Genomic DNA, 18,459 nt, shown 5'->3' on the forward strand with positions numbered 1-18,459 from the left:
CAATCTATGTTATGGGAGTGCACCATTAAGATAACCGGGCCCTCCCTATGGAATGTGTGGCTGTAAGTACCAAATCATAAGTCCACGTTTAACGTAATTCACGCTTTCCACTCTTACATGTTTTCTCGGGTTTTTAAGTCATGTTTCTCTATAGAGTGATTTACGTTTTTATTGTTTTATTGTTTTCCTTTATATTAAACCTAATTCATAAATTTTTTTTAAAAAAAAAAAAAAAAAAAAAAAGTTTAAAACCATAAAATTAGTAATCTAGCAAGTCTTGGGAATCTGACTTTAAAAGACCCACTTTTTAAAACAAATTTTCTAAACCTTGTTTTCAAAAATTTGTTTGGGGATGGGGTGTTTGGTTTTTCCATTCTTGATCACTCAACTTCCTATTCTTATCCCTTCCTCATCTCGAAGCTATAGTTCTTGTTGTATTGTTGTTTTGATGTTGTTTTGAATTGTTTTTAGTAGATTTGAATATTGAGTTGTTAAATTTAGTAGTTAAATTTGAATTCTGCAGTTAATTGTTACTTGAATTTCTATTTTAATTCAATTTGGTTCTTTTCTAAGAATGAGATGATTTTTGAATGAATCCCACCTTCCCGAATTGTTTGGGGGTGGTATTATTGTTTTTTTTTTTTTGCATTGTTTTTACCTTGTCCACCATTTTAGAAGTTGAATCTTGCAAATCATGGAAATATGAGTTGGTTGAGAAGGTGCCGATATTGGCATGGCTAAGATTACATATTGTGGTAGGATGAAATTTCAATGAGTTAGGAAGTTGTTGTTCTAAATTCAATCTAAAAGATATTAGGTTTGTTTTAGAATAATGAATCTGTATTGTTTCCGTTTTAGGTTTTGGAAATATTTTGTTTCCGGCAATTGCCTTAAATTTTTTTGGCAACTTGTTAATTCGTTTTAGAAACTAAAACCCTATATATACTTCTTTCATTCTACACCCACAAGCCCCACATCTCACTTGCATCTCTCACCTTGAACCTCCAATTTTTTTTCCTTTTATTTTTCACTTCATCCTGCTCAGAGTACACAAAGCGCGACCCGCGCCCTACAAAGACCATTCCAGAGCGCACAATGTGCTGAAAACACTGTAACTCGAGCAAGCCCGGAGCGCGACCTGTGCCCTACCAAGGCAAATTCAGAGCGCACCCCGCGCCCTGACCTTTGCAGCCCGTTTTTCTGATTTTTTGTGAGATTTTCCAGGATTGTTTGCAGCTCTTCTAGAGAGTATTTATTGTGATGGCATCTCCTCATATCATCCCGGAGCAGTCTTTTGAATATTTGTTCCAAAGTGACACCTATGGTGCGTGGTTTCGCGAGGCGATCATACAAGCAGGTTGGGAACCGCTAATGGATGCGAAGGAACCTCACTTCTTTATAGAAGAGGAGGATAACGCTTAAACGCTGGAGACAAGGTAAGTTTTTAGTTTCAGTTAGTGTCTACTTATATCCCAAACAATTTATTCTTGTTATCCCCATAACGGGTGGAACTCATATAGAGTTGCGTCTATTTTCCTTTATCTATATTAGTATGTTTTAACTTTGTTTTGCAGATGCTCTAAATTTTCACGTGTTTCAATGGTAACTCTTATCCTCTTTAATTCTTTACTTTGATGACAAAGCATGTTTTTGTTTGGGGGTGGCATAGAAACACGCGTAAATTAAGGCACCTGTTAGGATATATGTATGTACAATATGCACTTGTTTTCTAGTAAAAAAATTCAAAAATATAAATAAAAAGTTATGATATACACTTAGGAATATTGGTATTGTTTTGTTTCTCTATGCTCTTAATAATTTAGAAGTCTCACGTTAGCTTTTGTATTAGAATAGTTTTTAGAAACTTAGGTTAATATGTAGATAATAATCTTTGCATCTTTCTATAAACATATTGCATGAGTATCTATGATTGTTTGGCAGTAAGTTTCTGAAATCTATGCTAGAATACTTATTCTACAAATCCTGTGAGAATATAACCTAAAGCCTTATATGAGTGAAATATTTGAGAAATAACACAAGGGATAAGTAAATTCCGAATAAAGACATCACACATCCACTTGCTTGATCACTATGTCATATCCTAAGCGATAATTTAGGCCCATTTTGGATCGATATAGCCAGAAATTCAAACCTATGAATTATTTTCTGCTAGTCGCCCCTCTGAGCCTTTCTTTAGCTTTTCATAAACCACAATTCCTTTACCCTTTTACAAAAACAAAACAAAATAAATAAATAAAAAATCAGCCTACCTATTTTAGAATGAGTCTGAGAATAGGATGAGTGAAGAAAAGAGAAGAGAAAAACATGTGTAAACAAAAATTAATTAGTTGCTTCAGAAAAGAAAAAAGAAAAGAAGTTTCCATCCAAAGAAAATAAAATAAAAGAAAATAAAAGAAAAATGAAAATAGAAATAAAATGAAAACTCTAAAAATAGAATTAAATGAGTCAAAAAGCCAAAATAAAAAAACTAAAGATGGAAACAAAGTGTAGAAGCAAAAAAACAAGGTTTTCCCTAGTTACGTAACATGAAGGCAATATTAGCTCAGACTTGTCCTTTTTGAATATCCCTTTCCTTCCTTCTCAAACCATCTCCTAATCCCCGCAACACCTAAATAAGACCTCTAGCTCAATTAGGAATAGGTTAGTGTGATAGTAAGTGGCAGATGTGTTTGATCGACTTCAGCTTCCTTGTGTGTCATTGAGATTGTAAGGTAAAGTGTGCCCACTGCACACTAGAATAGTGAAACTTGAGCGGAAAAATTAGAGTGTTTTTGTCTTGACATTTATGTGAGGACCTACTTAAGGACGTTATTCCAAAGTTTCAGAAACGGACCTGCTAGTGCATTTCATTGTATTACTCATTGTGTATATATTTATTCGCAGATGATTGATTATTATGCATATATTAGCTTAGGTTTTGACTTGATTATTCTGTATTCATTGCTAGTGAGATGTATAGATAATTGAGACATAAATAAGAAAACAATAGTTCTATTTCTTAGTCATTGTAGTATAGATTAAGTTTGTGAATACCTTCACTGGAAAACTCTCACGAGGCTATAACTCGTCCACTAGGAAATTCCTAGTGGTTTAAGGCCTTGTTGCATATGGTCAATGCAATCTCACTCGGCAAAACGAGAGTAGTTAGAACTCCATTTTTGGTCACTTATTCTAATGTCTCATATTTACTTGAGGACAAGCAAAATGCTGTTTGGGGGTGGTTTGATAAGAGCCCAAAACTGTAGTTTTAACCCCTTAACAATAATACTTTTAGACCAATTATACGAGTAATAAATAAGAGCTAATGCTGATTACGTGATTTTATGTACTTCAGGCATTGGAGTCAATTATGTGCAGAAATGTGTCACTTTTGTGAGATAAAGGAGCAAGGGCTGGTTACTAAGAAGTTCTGTGATTAAAGGCCAAGATTCAAGGAGAAAAGGCCTTTTTAAAGCCCTGTCAAAGCCGAAAAGTCAAAGTCAACGCTCGCAGAAACAGCGCATAAAAGTTAACAGAACTTCTGCAGGCTGTATCTTTGGACTCAGACCTCGGAATTGGGCCTACCATACGTTAAAACGATCGGCTCAGAAAAAGCTTTCCAATGGTCTTAGCCTTGACCCAATCAAAGGAGTATAAGTGGACAAAAAAGCTATTGAAGTCAAATCCAACTGAAAAGACCTCTGTGGACTGAAGAAATTAGGTTTTGGGCTCAATTTTCCAGCCCAAAACATGGCTCCAGGCCTATGCACGAAATTGGGGATCTCTCTCTCTCTTCTTAAAAAGAGGAAAGGAGGCAGACTCATGAAGCTAGACCTAGATTAGAAAATAAATTAGCTTAGACTCCATTAATTAGTTTTATTACCTTGTTTTTAATTTAGTTATTGAATCATTGATAATTCTTCATTAGATTAATAAAAGTAGTTAGTTATTCATAAATTTAGTTTTGGTTTATTAAATTACTTAGATCTAATTTCAATCATTTAGTTATTAATCATTTCTTAGTTGTTAATTTAGTTTTAAATTCTTGATTAGATCAATATAGTAAATTTATAATCTTTATATCATTTCTTGCTTAAATTCATATAGAAATGATAGTTTAATTACTCAAGGCTAAAACCTCCATTAGAGGGGTTTGAGGAAGCCTTGATGAAAACTTGATTTTCGTTAGCTTAGAAATCGTCATGATAATCTATTCAATTCTAGAAAGTAATTAGTTCACCATGAGAATGGGTTTGATTGCTTCACATGCTAGTTATTATTTGGTAGAGATTGTCATGAATAATTAGGGATTAGAAATACCAGTTTGTTATGCGAAAGCATTGAAATTTGGATTACGACATTTTTTTGTTAGTTGATTAAGTCTAATCAAGGTGGAATCGAATTCCCCTAATTCATTCTCTATTGTTAAGTTAGTATTTGAATTCCGTCATTTCGTTATTTGCATATTGATTAGTAGTTTTCCATCGTAGTATAATTCCATCGTTACTCTCATTAACTTTGATAGACTGATAATCGTAGTTAACTTAGAATTCTAAAGAACTAGGAGTGGAACGAATCTTCTATTCCAACTATATTGCAATAGCATCGACAGTAGAAAACTTTGATAATATTAAGTCCAAAATAGTTTTAGTTTTACTTACATTTGAGTTTAATCGTTTATTCGTAGGTAAAACTATCATTTTACTTATTATCAAGTAGATTGTCTAAGTACAAGCGATCTTAGTGGGGATCGATTGGTATCGTTTTCCCCAACATGGAAGTATTTCAACTGGACATGACTCATTCGAATCTTCACGATAGAACAACTAAAAAGACATATGCGTGAACAATTGATGAAGCAACCTTAAATGCAATTTGTTCTTTTGATGGTGGGGGTTTTTTTTTTCAATTCTTTGATGGGGCCTTGAGAGAGAGAGAGAGAGGCGTATAGAATTTTCTATTAGGTGCGAATTGATGATTGTGCCCCTGTGATGGACACCAAACATGACACCAAATCACTATTCCTCGTACCCCAGATTTTTCTAATATAGTAAGATATAGTAAGATGTATGTATATTTCATTTGGTTTACTCATCACCTACATGCTAATTCGGCATACTGGCCGTAAGATCACTATGACAACTGTAAATGTCTAAATTTATCCTAAAAGACTATTAGGACATTACACCAAATTAAGACTTTGCTCTTAAGTTAGGATGAGGAAAGAGGATTGTTTTGGTTGTTATTAATGGTTGCTCTTTATGAGGATGAAGATGCCTACGTATCTAGTCTGCGTATTAGATCGAAGTGGTAGTGAAGTTTGAGTTAATAACTCTGATTGGGATCAATAATCAGGCTGGAATCAAGCCACATGTAGTTCTTGAGGGTGGCTTTTATAGGCATTGAAAGTGTACATCGAATGCGACATGTGTACTGATGAGTATAGATGTGCGGCCGAGATGAGTGGCATGCTTCCACAAGAGGCACGTGGGTAGTAGTCGTAGGTGTTTATGCTTGTCTGAGCTGGCATAGGGTATAATGATGGTGAGTACTCCGTAATAATGGTGAATGATTGTAATAATGGTTCATGTATTACAGTGGGAAGGAGGCTTAAGGATAATGGTAGTAATGATAATAGTGGCAGGCGATCATGTCACGAGGTGGAGCCGAGTGACGAGTCGCTAATGTTGATATGTTTGCGAGTATTTAAGTATGGCAAGTGTCCGGAGTCGGCTTTAAGTGTAACGAGTATCTGTATGTCTGAGGTCGAACTATGATGAAGGAGTCGTTGTATGTGAGCTTTGTGCACATCACGTATCTAGTGGGATGTCCCTTACAACAACTAAATATTTGAGTAAACATGTATCTCTTAAATATTATATGGAGAAGCAATAGTACATAGTGAAAATACAATATAATTCAAAACTTAGTGGTTCATCAAAATAAAAAAGGCATGTACATCTTTATCAGTAAAAACAAAGGTTTGTACACGTAATATAAATAAATGAATGGTACATAAGGGCATCTCCAATGGGGTGTAAAATTACACCTCCATGTAGGTGCCATTAGAATTTTACAACTCTAATTGCATACGATTGTATAGCCTATAAATATCCACACTCTATACTCCCCAATGGAGAAGTGTAAAAAAATTTGGATTTTAAATTAGAACTAGAAAGGGATGTGACTTAAAGTGATGTCCGAAATTTGTTTTGTTCGGACGTTGGTTATTAAAGTGTCGCCCGAGCTATTTATCAACTGATATCGAGATGCGGAATTCCCCACCTCATCTATCAACTAATAGTCTATTACCTACAGTATACCACTCCATTGGAAAAAGTTTTTTGACACTTTTGAGTGTAAATTTTACACTGTATACTCTATACGGCTTACACCCCCATTGGAAGTGCCCTAAGATAGCTAAACGGGACAAGGGATTGTTGATCCAAGTGAAGCGTGGAGTAGCATACTCATGAATTTTTACACCTACTTGGTTATTGACCGGCCGGAACTGATCAATAATTCAACATAATAGCAAACCTGAAACAGACATTATAAAAAACTATAGTAAAAAAAAGGATATGAAAATGAATGATGGACGATCGTGTTTAACTGTCGATCGTCGGTCCTTTCCATTTCATTTAAAGCAGGAGGACGAAAAAACAGAAAATGGTCCCGGGAAAAATGAAGAAGGCAAATTAATTCCCATGGAGACATATCAACGTGAGAGATTGACTGATGCAAAGGAAATAAATCTAGGAGTCCACATGGAAAGCTGAGCACCGCTGGTTGGATTAAAGACCGCTGAGACCACGTGGTCATCTATCTGTCCGTCCCTCCAACCTACCCGCTCGTTATAAAACCAACCCACAAGTGATTCATCTGTTCATTACCTTCAGAGTAACCGAGTTAATTTGCTCGAGTTGACTCGGTTGTCTTTGAAGCAAAACAACAAGAGAGTTAGAGAGAATGACCATGGTGACTGTAGAGGAAATTCGTAAGCTTCAGCGTGCCGATGGTCCAGCCACGGTGCTCGCCATTGGCACCGCAACCCCTTCCAACTGTGTGTACCAGGCTGATTACCCTGACTACTACTTTCGTATCACCAAGAGTGATCACATGACCGACCTGAAGGAGAAGTTCAAGCGCATGTGTAAGCACTTCACACATATATATACCATGCTATTCCCTACGTACTTTACACACTTTATTTGTTGCTTCATCAAACTATATAAATGTACGATTTCTTGTTCATATACTCATAATATAAGTTTGATTAATTATTATACAGTTTTACACACGTACACTATTTGTTGATGCATACTTATATTTTTTTAATAAAAACTCATTTTCAGAATTACGTTCTACTTTGTCAGGTATTTGGTTGAATTGGTGGTTTCTCTATGGTAATTGGTATGCGAAATGCATTTGTTACTATTTGTTTATAAAAGGGTTCACCTCAAACGTACCATGAGGCAGTGGCATTCTTTAGTTAGTTTTTTTTTTTTTTTTTTATCAGTAAAAAATGTTATATTATATATAAGATAAAATAGGGTTGTGTTACAATTTGATATTGGCCTTCAGTGAAAGATAGTGTGAGTGAGAGTCTCAGAGATTATACACCACTACAAAAAAACAGATTACTACTGGTTGTCGGTGATCCTTGTCCTATTAAAAACCAAGTCCGAAAAGTGGTGATCTGGATGAGTTGCAAATGTATTTTCTTTCATGCAAAGTCATGCCAAAGACTTCCCTTGATCCTTAGTTGACAGGAGAAACTATATAGAGTTCGCAACGATCGATCTTGAAACACACCCGACCTGCATGATGAAGAGACTTTAATTTTGGGATAGATGTATTAATTTCTAGGTCTAATTAGTGGAATAAATGTGTTGTATATATCTTCTAGATCATTGGATTTTGCACGTGCAATGTTTTCTTCAATTCACCTAATTTTCGTCTAAAGAATATATTGCGAAGCGCAGTAGTACACACAGATTCCGGAGATTTGCATTAAAGCTGTTCCAGTGGGATGACTTTGCTCATTCTTGTGATAAGAGATAAAATCTTTAATTTGCATGTCATACGAATGCACAATTGTGGACCTTTTCATTGTCATGGTATTTTGAGAAAACCATATATAGTACCCTGTACCCATTCCCCTAAACTTATCATTGCAGATCGAGATCAACGAGTGACGAAAGAAAACATGGGCAGTAACCCTTTTATCATTTGGTCGATCCTATGAACTTTTTTTTTTTTTCGTGATATTTCAAGATGTAAAAGGGAGTGGAGACAACTTTTTTTTTTTTGGTCAAGAGTCGATCCTAGCTTACACTCATGTACGTTCACGAGAAATAGATGCCCAAAACTTTTTAGATGACGTGACCTTTGTATTAAATGAAACAGACATGTGACCATTTGTCCCTGAACTCCTGTTAGTAAATTTGGCATCAATTTCTTTGTTTTTGAGTTGTCTTTTTATAAGTTTGCATGTTTTATTTTATTTGCATTTTTAGGTAAGGCCACAGTTTACTCGATCTACTTTTACTTGATTTTTAACGAAGTGTGGTATGTTGTTTCAGGTGATAAATCTACAATTAGAAAACGTCACATGCACCTTTCAGAAGAAATCCTGAAAGAGAATCCAAACATGTGTGCTTACATGGCACCATCTCTTGATGCACGTCAAGATATAGTGGTCCATGAAGTACCAAGACTCGGTAAAGAAGCTGCCTCAAAGGCCATCAAAGAATGGGGCCAACCCAAATCAAAGATCACCCACCTTGTGTTCTGTACTACCTCAGGCGTAGATATGCCAGGCGCAGACTATCAACTTACAAAACTCCTGGGCCTTCGTTCATCCGTTAAACGATTAATGATGTATCAACAGGGCTGTTTCGCTGGGGGAACGGTTATACGCCTTGCCAAGGACCTTGCTGAAAACAATAGGGGCGCACGCGTTCTAGTTGTGTGCTCCGAAATCACGGCCGTTACTTTCCGTGGGCCGACCGATACGCACTTGGATTCTCTTGTGGGTCAAGCCCTTTTTGGTGATGGAGCGGGTGCTATGATCATAGGTGCGGATCCAGACATGTCGATTGAACGGCCATTATTCGAACTTGTTTCTGCGGCCCAGACTATTCTACCGGACTCAGAAGGGGCTATTGATGGGCATTTGCGTGAAGTGGGCCTGACTTTCCACTTGTTGAAAGATGTACCCGGTTTGATCTCAAAGAACATCGAAAAGAGTTTGGTTGAAGCGTTCACGCCACTTGGCATCAGTGACTGGAACTCACTGTTTTGGATTGCTCACCCCGGCGGTCCAGCGATTCTTGACCAGGTTGAATTGAAACTCGGTTTGAAGGAAGAGAAACTCAGGGCAACTCGACATATATTGAGCGAGTATGGAAACATGTCAAGTGCATGTGTGTTGTTTATTCTGGACGAGATGAGGAAGAAGTCAGTCGAGGAAGGGAAGGCGACAACGGGAGATGGGCTAGAGTGGGGTGTGTTATTTGGGTTCGGTCCCGGTCTTACCGTGGAAACTGTTGTGTTGCATAGTCTCCCTGCTACTGAAACTCATTGAGTCACTAAGGAACTCTTGTGTCTATGAATCGTCCTGTGCCTTCAAAAGTACGTGTAGTTTGTTACAGCCAGTAGTTGTCACTCATTCAATGTGGCACCTTGTCCTCCGTGCCAATGCAAGACTATTATTGAGTATTGAATAATTGTGTGGTTTCACCTATTTTGTTTGATTTTAACATGTAATTCAGAGTTGTCCAGGGATCGTCAGAATAAATTGGTTGACTCTGTACCAATGAGAATCTAGACTACGAGCATGTAGTATGTAATGATTAGAATATACATGTAATAAAGTAAATGTGCAATTTGTGGTGGAAAATATATATATAGTTCATTCTAGCATTTTTATTTCCAAACCAATATACATACTCTTAAGAACAACGAACTTAAGTGAGCTATTGGAATTTTATCAAAAATCCCCTTGAAATTCAAGAGGGTGGGATTGAATTCCTTCCTAATTTTCAGATACTACAAAACTTTATACTTTCAAATTTGTTGTGGTCGGCTTGATGTAAGCTAAAAAATGGAGCCATGTAACTATTGTGCTGTTTTTGTGGAGCAGCTCTAATCATCTATAAAAATTTAGCTTATCAAAAAGCTTGCTGTAGTAAGTGTTGGAATCTCCAAGAGTATTTCAAAATACTTGTGTGTGTGTGCTAAGTGGAGGAGATGAACTATGTGTGTTCTCTCCACTTTAGTGCATTGTGTTTAGTCCCACATTGGTGAATCACCACTAGCAAGTGTGGTATATGAGGAATTCCTCTACTACAAGAGAGTGCCCTTAAGGTAGAAATGTCTAGTGGGTAGTGGCTTACCAAAAGCCTAAACTGTTTTTTTTTTTTGTTAACCGACCATGCCCTTGTGCGAGTTGGACTATGGATTGTTGTGACCGACCTACACCTATAAATACAGGGGTTGTGCGTCCATACCTGATACAATTCATAAGAAACCCATCTCAGAGAAACAGAAACCATTACCTGCCATATTCTTCTTCTCTTCTTCCTGTCAGCCGCCAGAGAGAGTTATATTGCTGTTCTAGAGGGTAGTTTGTTCTAGTGCAAAGTCAGGCTGCTGTTAACCATTGAATCCTGTGAGGAAGACGCCACTATTGCCTTTCTGCACCATTGGAAGGGGCGAAATCTTTCCTTAAGGACAGCCTAATCCGCGCCTTGGTTATTACCTGTTATTTTGTCCTTGTCTTCTATTGTTTTCTTTTATCTGCATACAACAATCTTAAGGAAAGAACAAGATGTCTACACCTGTTGACACCATGCCAATCAAAGAAACCAATTCTGGAGTCATGGAAGTTACTTCGACTATGAGAGATGTTGCACCTCTACTGAATGCTCGCAACTTACCCAATGTGTCAAAGATTGAATCCTTCAACGGTTCACATTTCAAGCGATGGAGAGAAAGGGTATTCACAGCCCTAGATGTACTCAACTATGCAAAGTATCTCACTAATACAGCACCCGTGGAGGGTTCTAATGATTTTGAAAGAAATCAAGCTGCTTGGCTCAATGGGAATAAGGTATGTCGTCATGCTATTTTGAGTACCTTGTCCAATGAAATTTTTGATATTTATTGTTCAAATAAGAATGCACATGATATATGGGAGAGTTTGAACAAAAAATACATAATAGAGGATCTTTGGTACTTTCGAAATATGCTATTAGGGAATTTTCTAAAGTTCCATATGAGAGAGGATAGAGATGTAACGCCTCAAATCCATGATTTGCATGTGCCGATTAATGATTTGAAAACCGAGGGTATTAATTTACCCAAACCTTTGTTCTTTGGAAGTTTGATTGAGAAACTCCCCGAAGTCTTGGAAACACTATAAAAATAGTATGAAGCATAAGCGAAAAGCAGATGACTTGAGGATGTGATCATTCACATTCACATAGAGGAAAAGAACAAGACTTCGGGATGAGGTGTTGTCTAAGGAATTCCATTCTAAAGCCAATATCATTAAAGGTAATCCCAAAAATCTAACAAAACCTCTAAAAAGCAGAAGTACAACAAAAATAAGAATTTCAAGGTTAGAGGCACTTCTTTTTAAAAGAGTGGTATTGGCAATGGAAATTGTTATGTTTGTGGTAAACCCGGACATAGGGCTTTTTTCGGTCACGGGGCAGAAAGAGACACCGATGATCCTCCCAATGCTAATATAGTTGAGGAAGATGATATTATTGCTGCTGTGGTGTCACAAGTGTTCATGGCCACTAGGAAGAAGAACTGGGTACTAGATTCTGGTGCCACCCGCCACGTCTGTGGTGATGTTGAAGCCTTCTCAGACTACATACTAGTGAAAAATGAAAAGGTCTATATGGGTGACTCTAGGTCTGTTCCTGTTGAGGGAACAGGCAAGATTCTTTTGAAGTTAACTTTAGGGAAAACCCTTTCACTTAGTAATGTTCTTCATATTCCTGAGATTAAATCGAATCGATTTCGTGGTCCCATCGGGAAAAGTCGGCCAAGGTGACTTTTGAGAGTGACAAGTTAAGTTCGACAAAGAATGAGGGTTTTGTTGGTAAAGGTTATTGTAATAACAGAAAGGTCTTTTCATGTTGAATGTACTTGACAACATTATTATTAATAAGAATGAATCCATACCTTACTTGCTTGACTCTTTTTAATATATGGCATAGTAGACTAGGACATATGAATGTTCAAGATATATGAAAATAATGAAAGCATGTGGTTTATTGTGATATTTCGGATTTTTCTAATGATAAATGTGAGATATGTCTTTGAAACTAAAGCCACAAAGAAACCCCCCGATAACTGTTTCTAGAGATAAAAACCGGATTACTAACTCTTATTCATACGGTTTGGGTGAATTCGTAGTACCATGTCTAGAGGGGGGAAGTTTTATTATATTACATTCATAGATGACTTCTCTAGGTACACCATGGTATATTTACTTAGAAACAAGCATGAGGCAGGGTGAGATGTTTCTCAAGTACAAAGTCAAGTTGAAAACCAAACTTAATCAGTAAGATTAAAAGACTTTGGTCCGATAGGGGTGGAGAATATAAGTCTAACCCCTTCCGGGACTTTTGACAAGAATGACATTATTCATGAGACTACTCCACCATACTCTCCCCGAAGTCTAATGGAGTAGCCGAACGGAAAAATAGAACACTAAAAAAGATGATGAATGATATGCTTGTAAGTTCTGGAGCTTCCCTGAACTTGTGGGGGAAGCAATCCTATCTGCTTGCCATATACAGAATAGGATACCCAACAAGAAAACAGGAAATAAGACACCATATGAGTTATGGAAAGGTCATGTACCTAAACTGACATACTTCAAAATGTGGGGGTGTCTTGCAAAGGTTCTTGTGAACGAACCTAAAAAGAGAAAATTGGGACCTAGAACTGTTGATTGTATGTTCATTGGTTATGCTCATAATAGTGCTGCATATAGATTTTTAGTAGTAAAATCTGATAATAACCTTGTCGATGCTAACACTATTATAGAGAGTAAAAGGTCGATTTCTTTGAGAATTTGTTTCCTTTGAAAATTGGCATTGAGAGGTTGGTTGCTCCTAGTGAACAACAATCAATGATCCCGAAATTTCTGAACAAGAAATTCGGAAGAGTAAAAGAGACAGAAAATCCACCAATTTTGGTGATGACTTTTACACGTTTCTTCTTGATGACGATGCTGTGACGTATAATGAGGCAATTAGTTCTCGAGATGCACCTTTCTGGAATGATGCTATACACTCAGAACTAGATTCGATTATAGCTAATCACACATGGGAGATAGTTGATCTACCTCCTGGGGCGAAACCTATACATTACAAGTGGATCTTCAAAAAGAAATTGAAACTAGATGGTTCCATTGAGAAATGCAAGGCTAGACTTGTAGTCAAGGGATTCTCCCGAAAAAGGCATTGACTATTTTGATACTTATGCTCCCGTGAAACTAGGATTTCTTCTATAAGAGTTCTAATGGCTCTAGTCGCTATTCATAATTTATTTATTCATCAAATGGATGTAAAACCGCATTTTTGAATGGTGATCTTGATGAAGAAATATATATGATGCGACTTCGAGGGTACGATAGTACCGGGGAATGAGCATAAGGTATGCAAGTTAGTTAAGTCTTTATATGGGTTGAAACAAGCGCCAAAACAATGGCATGAAAAGTTTGACAGTGTCATGATGTCTAATAGATATCACATAAATGATGCTGATAAATGTATTTACTTTAAATCTTTTGATGTGAATACATATGTGATTATCTGTCTATATGTGGATGACATGTTAATCATGAGTCCTAGCCTTGATGTTGTGAGAGAACACCAAGATGTTTTTATCCTCCCAATTTGAAATGAAGGATTTGGGAGAAGCTGATGTGATTCTTGGAATCAAAATCATCAGAAACAGTGATGGTTATACGCTTTCACAAGAGCATTATGTTGAGAAGTTTTTGAATAAGTTTAACTTTTATGATAGTAAGCCTGTGTCGACACCTTATGAGGCAAATAGTGAACTTCAGGAAAATGCTCAACATGGTGTCCTTCAGTCTAGATATGCCCAAATTATTGGTAGTCTCATGTACTTGATAAATTGCACTAGACCTGACATTGCTTATGCAGTTAGCAGGTTAAGCAGATACACTCATTGTCCTAGCCAGGAACATTAGAGTGCGTTAAAGAGACTAGCCAAGTACTTGGGAGGAACAATGAATTACGGCATACAGTTTAGACAAACTCCACCTGTGATAGAGGGTTATTGTGATGCAAACTGGATATCTGATTCTCATGATATCAAGTCCACTAGTGGTTATATTTTCACTCTAGGTGGAGGTGCAGTCTCTTGGAAATCTTCTAAGCGGACCTTGATATAGCTCGTTCAACCATGGAGTCCGAGCTTATTGCTTTAGATAAAGCAAGTCTTTGGTCCGAAGTGGCTTAGAAATCTCTTGGCGGATCTTCCTATTGGTACAAAACCGCCTCCCCTATACCTATACATCATTGGATCGCCGTTGTCAATAGCAAAGATAGCAAAAGAGCAAATTGTATAATGGGAAAAGCAAGCATATTCGCCCGAGACTACGGTCTATAAAGCAAAATTCTTTGGAATCTGGAGTTGTGGCTCTAGATTATGTGAGGTCAGAGTTAAATTTGGCCGATCCTCTGACAAAACCGCTTAACAGGAGACAAGTGGTTGAAACGTCGAGGGGGATGGGACTTTTGCCTTAGATAGAGGGGGCATTAATCGACCCAACCCCACCTATGTTTGGAGATCCCATAAAGTAGGTTCAAAGGGAAAAACAAGTCACCTTAAGCTCCCGGTATGCTATTGTCTTTCTTTGAGACGTCCCACCCTATGACTAGATAGCATTTTTGTATACTTTGTATAACTTGAATTGCAATGAGAAAGGATGAGTTATTTTACTCTTAATGGAATCCATAGTCCATTATTTTTATGAGATAGTGTATTCTAACCGCTCTGTACACTTGATGGATATCCACTTACGTGAATGTAGAACCTGGTCGGTTCTTATGAGTATTCGAGCAAGTACTTTGTGAGCATTCATGGAACACAAAAACAACAAGCTAGGGGCCAAAAAAAAAAAACACACCGCAGAATCGGGCATATAATGAAAGAACAATGTGGGTGCATGTGCTCTATTTTACTACAAGGGAATGTTGGTTCAAAGATTTTTTAATCCACCACTTTCACGTATTATAAAACATGTTACCCTATGACTGGTTCAAGCCCGAAAAGCACCAATATCTTATGCATTGTTTTTTCGATTCTCTCTGGCATTTCGATCACCCTTTTCTTTTGTAATATCCTATTCCAAAATAGTGGGGGACTATTAGTATTTTGAAATAGTGGGGGATTGTTGGAATCTCCAAGGGTATTTCAAAATACTTGTGTGTGTGTGCAAAGTGGAGGAGATGAACTATGTGTGTTCTCTCCACTTTAGTACATTGTGTTTAGTCCCACATTGGTGAATCACCACTACCAAGTGAGATATATGAGGAATTCCTCTACCATAAGGGCGTGCCCTTAAGGTAGAAATGCTTTTGTGTTAGGAGGGAGGACTCACCCAAAGCCACACACGCGCGCCCGCCCGCCCCGAGCCGAGCCGAGTAAGGTCGGGCTCGGGCTTGCTGTCTAGTGGGTAGTGGCTTACCAAAAGCCTAAACTGTTTTTATTTTGTTGTGAGATCGGTTTTCAGAGTCCTAGTATGAGTTGGTCTCTTGACCGACCATGTCCTTGTGCGAGTTGGACTGTGGATTGATGTGACCGACCTACACCTACAAATACAGGGGCTGTGCGTCCATACCTGATACAATTCATAAGAAACCCATCTCAGAGAAATAGAAACCATTACCTGCCATATTCTTCTTCTCTTTTTCTTGTCAGCCGCCAGAGAGAGTTATATTGCTGTTATAGAGGGTAGTCTGTTCTAGTGCAAAGTCAGACTACTATTAACCATTGAATTCTGTGAGGAAGACGCCACTGTTACCTTTCTGCATCATTGGAAGGGGCGAAATCTTTCTTTAAGGACAGCCTAATCCGCGCCTTGGTTATTACCTGTTATTCTGTCCTTGTATTCTATTGTTTTCTTTTATCTGCATACAACCGTAATTAGCAAGAACATCGATCTTGTGATTCATTTGCCTCGCGATAGCGAATTACGTTTCATTTTGAGTTGAGGAATCTGTGTTTGCATTGTTTGCGTGTCTGTTAGAATCGAAGTCTGATGCTCGCAAGGTGACTTGTATTCTTTTTCGGTAATGACAGATTTTACTAAAATAAAGTTCCGGAAGTACACACTCATCTAGTATATCATAACCAATAAACAACCATCATCAAGATAGACTAAAAAAAACATGGATGGTCACCTCGCACCTGCACAATAGGAGGTAGGTTTGAGCATTGGACATTGATTATTTGATTGTCAAAATCACCAGTTATTAGGCAGATTCAGTGATAACGCTGCTGGACTGGGCGACTGGCAATTCAGAACATGCATGATCCATCTACCATTCCACCTACCATGACAATCACTCATTGGCCAAAGGAAAAAGGGAAAAATTCCACATGTATTTTTTGCCAAGATATATATTACGCGGTATTTTACAGACCAGTGTGGCAGTGTAATATGACAGTCGTCTCAAACTCTCAGTACATATGTGAAATTCCCATTTCCCAGTAACAGAGAATTCGATTGTTCTCAATTAATTTTAACCAAGTACAAACAAACAATTAATTATGGCGACGAGACACAGATAATATTTTTAACATATGGTAAACCCAATTATAAAGAAACATCCACATCACTACCTATTTCAAGTTGGGAGAAAAAATCCACTATATTAATCAAACGGTTACAAAATGGGAATACTCGCAACAGAGATCAAATCCCATGATTATCCAAATACCGTAATCCTCAACATTGCAACCTTTTGCCTCCTCTCGCAGGAAGAAAATCCCCTCCTTTTGCAAGAACAACTCCTTTCGTTCGAACCATCAATCAATAGTAACATATAGAAAGAATGTGAAGTACTCAACTTAGTGATCTCATGTAGTCTCAACAATAGGTTCACTATATTGACAAGATGAAATAAGTCTTTTCTATACACACTTGTATCTCTAAAATTCTGTTGGAACCACACTTCAACAATATGTAAAAAATTGAACAAAACAAAACTTTATAGATAACAATATGAATGAAGAAGATGATGTTTCACAGAATAAAACAAATAACAATAAAAGAAATTACTCTTGATGATTGAGGCTTACAAATGCAATGTCCTAAAAACGAATTTCACCCCTGTCCGAGTGCTCACAGTTCTTCAGGCATCGTCTTCCCAGGATACAACAATCAGTTATTTCAAAATCATAGCACCACAACTTCTCAATGAAACTTCAGATTTCGACAAGGAGAAAAGACATGAACGTTTTGTCACTCTCAAAAGTTCTTTTCTCTTCTTCAGATATCTTTCTCAAGTGTATTTTGAAATAACAAGACAAGGATTTAAATAAAAAGAAAGTGCCTCTTCAAGCCGCCACCATATCTGTTCCAAGAGTCACTTTGTCTCTTCAAACATATATCTTCAAGATAATATTTAAAGAGTTTTATAACAGACAAAAAAGAGAAAGGCAGTTATCAAAAAAGTAACCATCAGTAACTTCTTGATAGTCTATGACATTCGAAAATAAAAACTAAGTCCCAACCATACAAGTCTGGGTCCAAGACCCCCAAAGCCCAATCATAGATGAATATTCAATATATTTCTATGTCTATTTTGTTGGGGAGTGAATTTGAACCTTCACATTCAACTTGGATTTCAAAATGTGTACCAGTAGAACAACTTCTTAAAGTTGTTCACATACATCATCTTTTATATGTAGGACTACTTTCTATTCACACTTAGATTTTCCAACAAATTCTCTACATAAAAAGCTTATATCGACTATCTGTGTTTCTTGCTTTATATAACCACTCAAACTACCAAGATCAAATCATTTTTTATCACATCAAAAAAATTGATATCCAAGAAACATATGTGTTTGGGCAATAATTCACCTAAATACACTAATGAAGTCGTAAGGGCTGTTGACTGTAGTAAAGGAAAGACTGAACCATGTGGCTACCTATGTATCCAAAGTGTTTTCCAGAATCAAATCTCTAATCTCTATGTGCATAGTTTTTTGGTGATATGAGAATGGGTATTTATATGCCAATGATTCCTGCTTATTGCCTAAGGAATATAATTTCCTTAATAGTAAGAATATTCCCTTATTGTTTATAGAACAATATATTGTCATGTTTGTATATAGACCAAAACCTGCCATATCGAGCTGCCACAAATGAGAGCAGCATAAGTAGGGCAA

General features: G+C 37.1%; 1 protein-coding gene across 1 annotated transcript; it reads left to right on the forward strand.

Moving 5' to 3' along the window:
- The first annotated feature begins 6,878 nt into the window (after window positions 1-6,878).
- Window positions 6,879-9,927, forward strand: LOC147496262 (chalcone synthase). The gene is made up of 2 exons (XM_086559254.1): window positions 6,879-7,153; window positions 8,586-9,927. The coding sequence occupies exons 1-2, from the start codon at window positions 6,970-6,972 to the stop codon at window positions 9,587-9,589; spliced, it is 1,188 nt and encodes a 395-aa protein (XP_086415380.1). The 5' UTR covers window positions 6,879-6,969; the 3' UTR covers window positions 9,590-9,927.
- Window positions 9,928-18,459: the final 8,532 nt, after the last annotated feature.

This window comes from Coptis chinensis, chromosome 5, assembly GCF_015680905.1.
Source record: "Coptis chinensis isolate HL-2020 chromosome 5, ASM1568090v1, whole genome shotgun sequence".
NCBI lineage: Eukaryota > Viridiplantae > Streptophyta > Magnoliopsida > Ranunculales > Ranunculaceae > Coptis > Coptis chinensis.

Excerpts from the sequence above, each read along its gene's own strand:
- LOC147496262 (XM_086559254.1), top strand. The coding sequence starts at position 6,970 with ATGACCATGGTGACTGTAGAGGAAATTCGTAAGCTTCAGCGTGCCGAT. Across the intron at positions 7,154-8,585 it reads GGAGAAGTTCAAGCGCATGT|GTGATAAATCTACAATTAGA; the intron begins GTAAGCACTTCA and ends ATGTTGTTTCAG.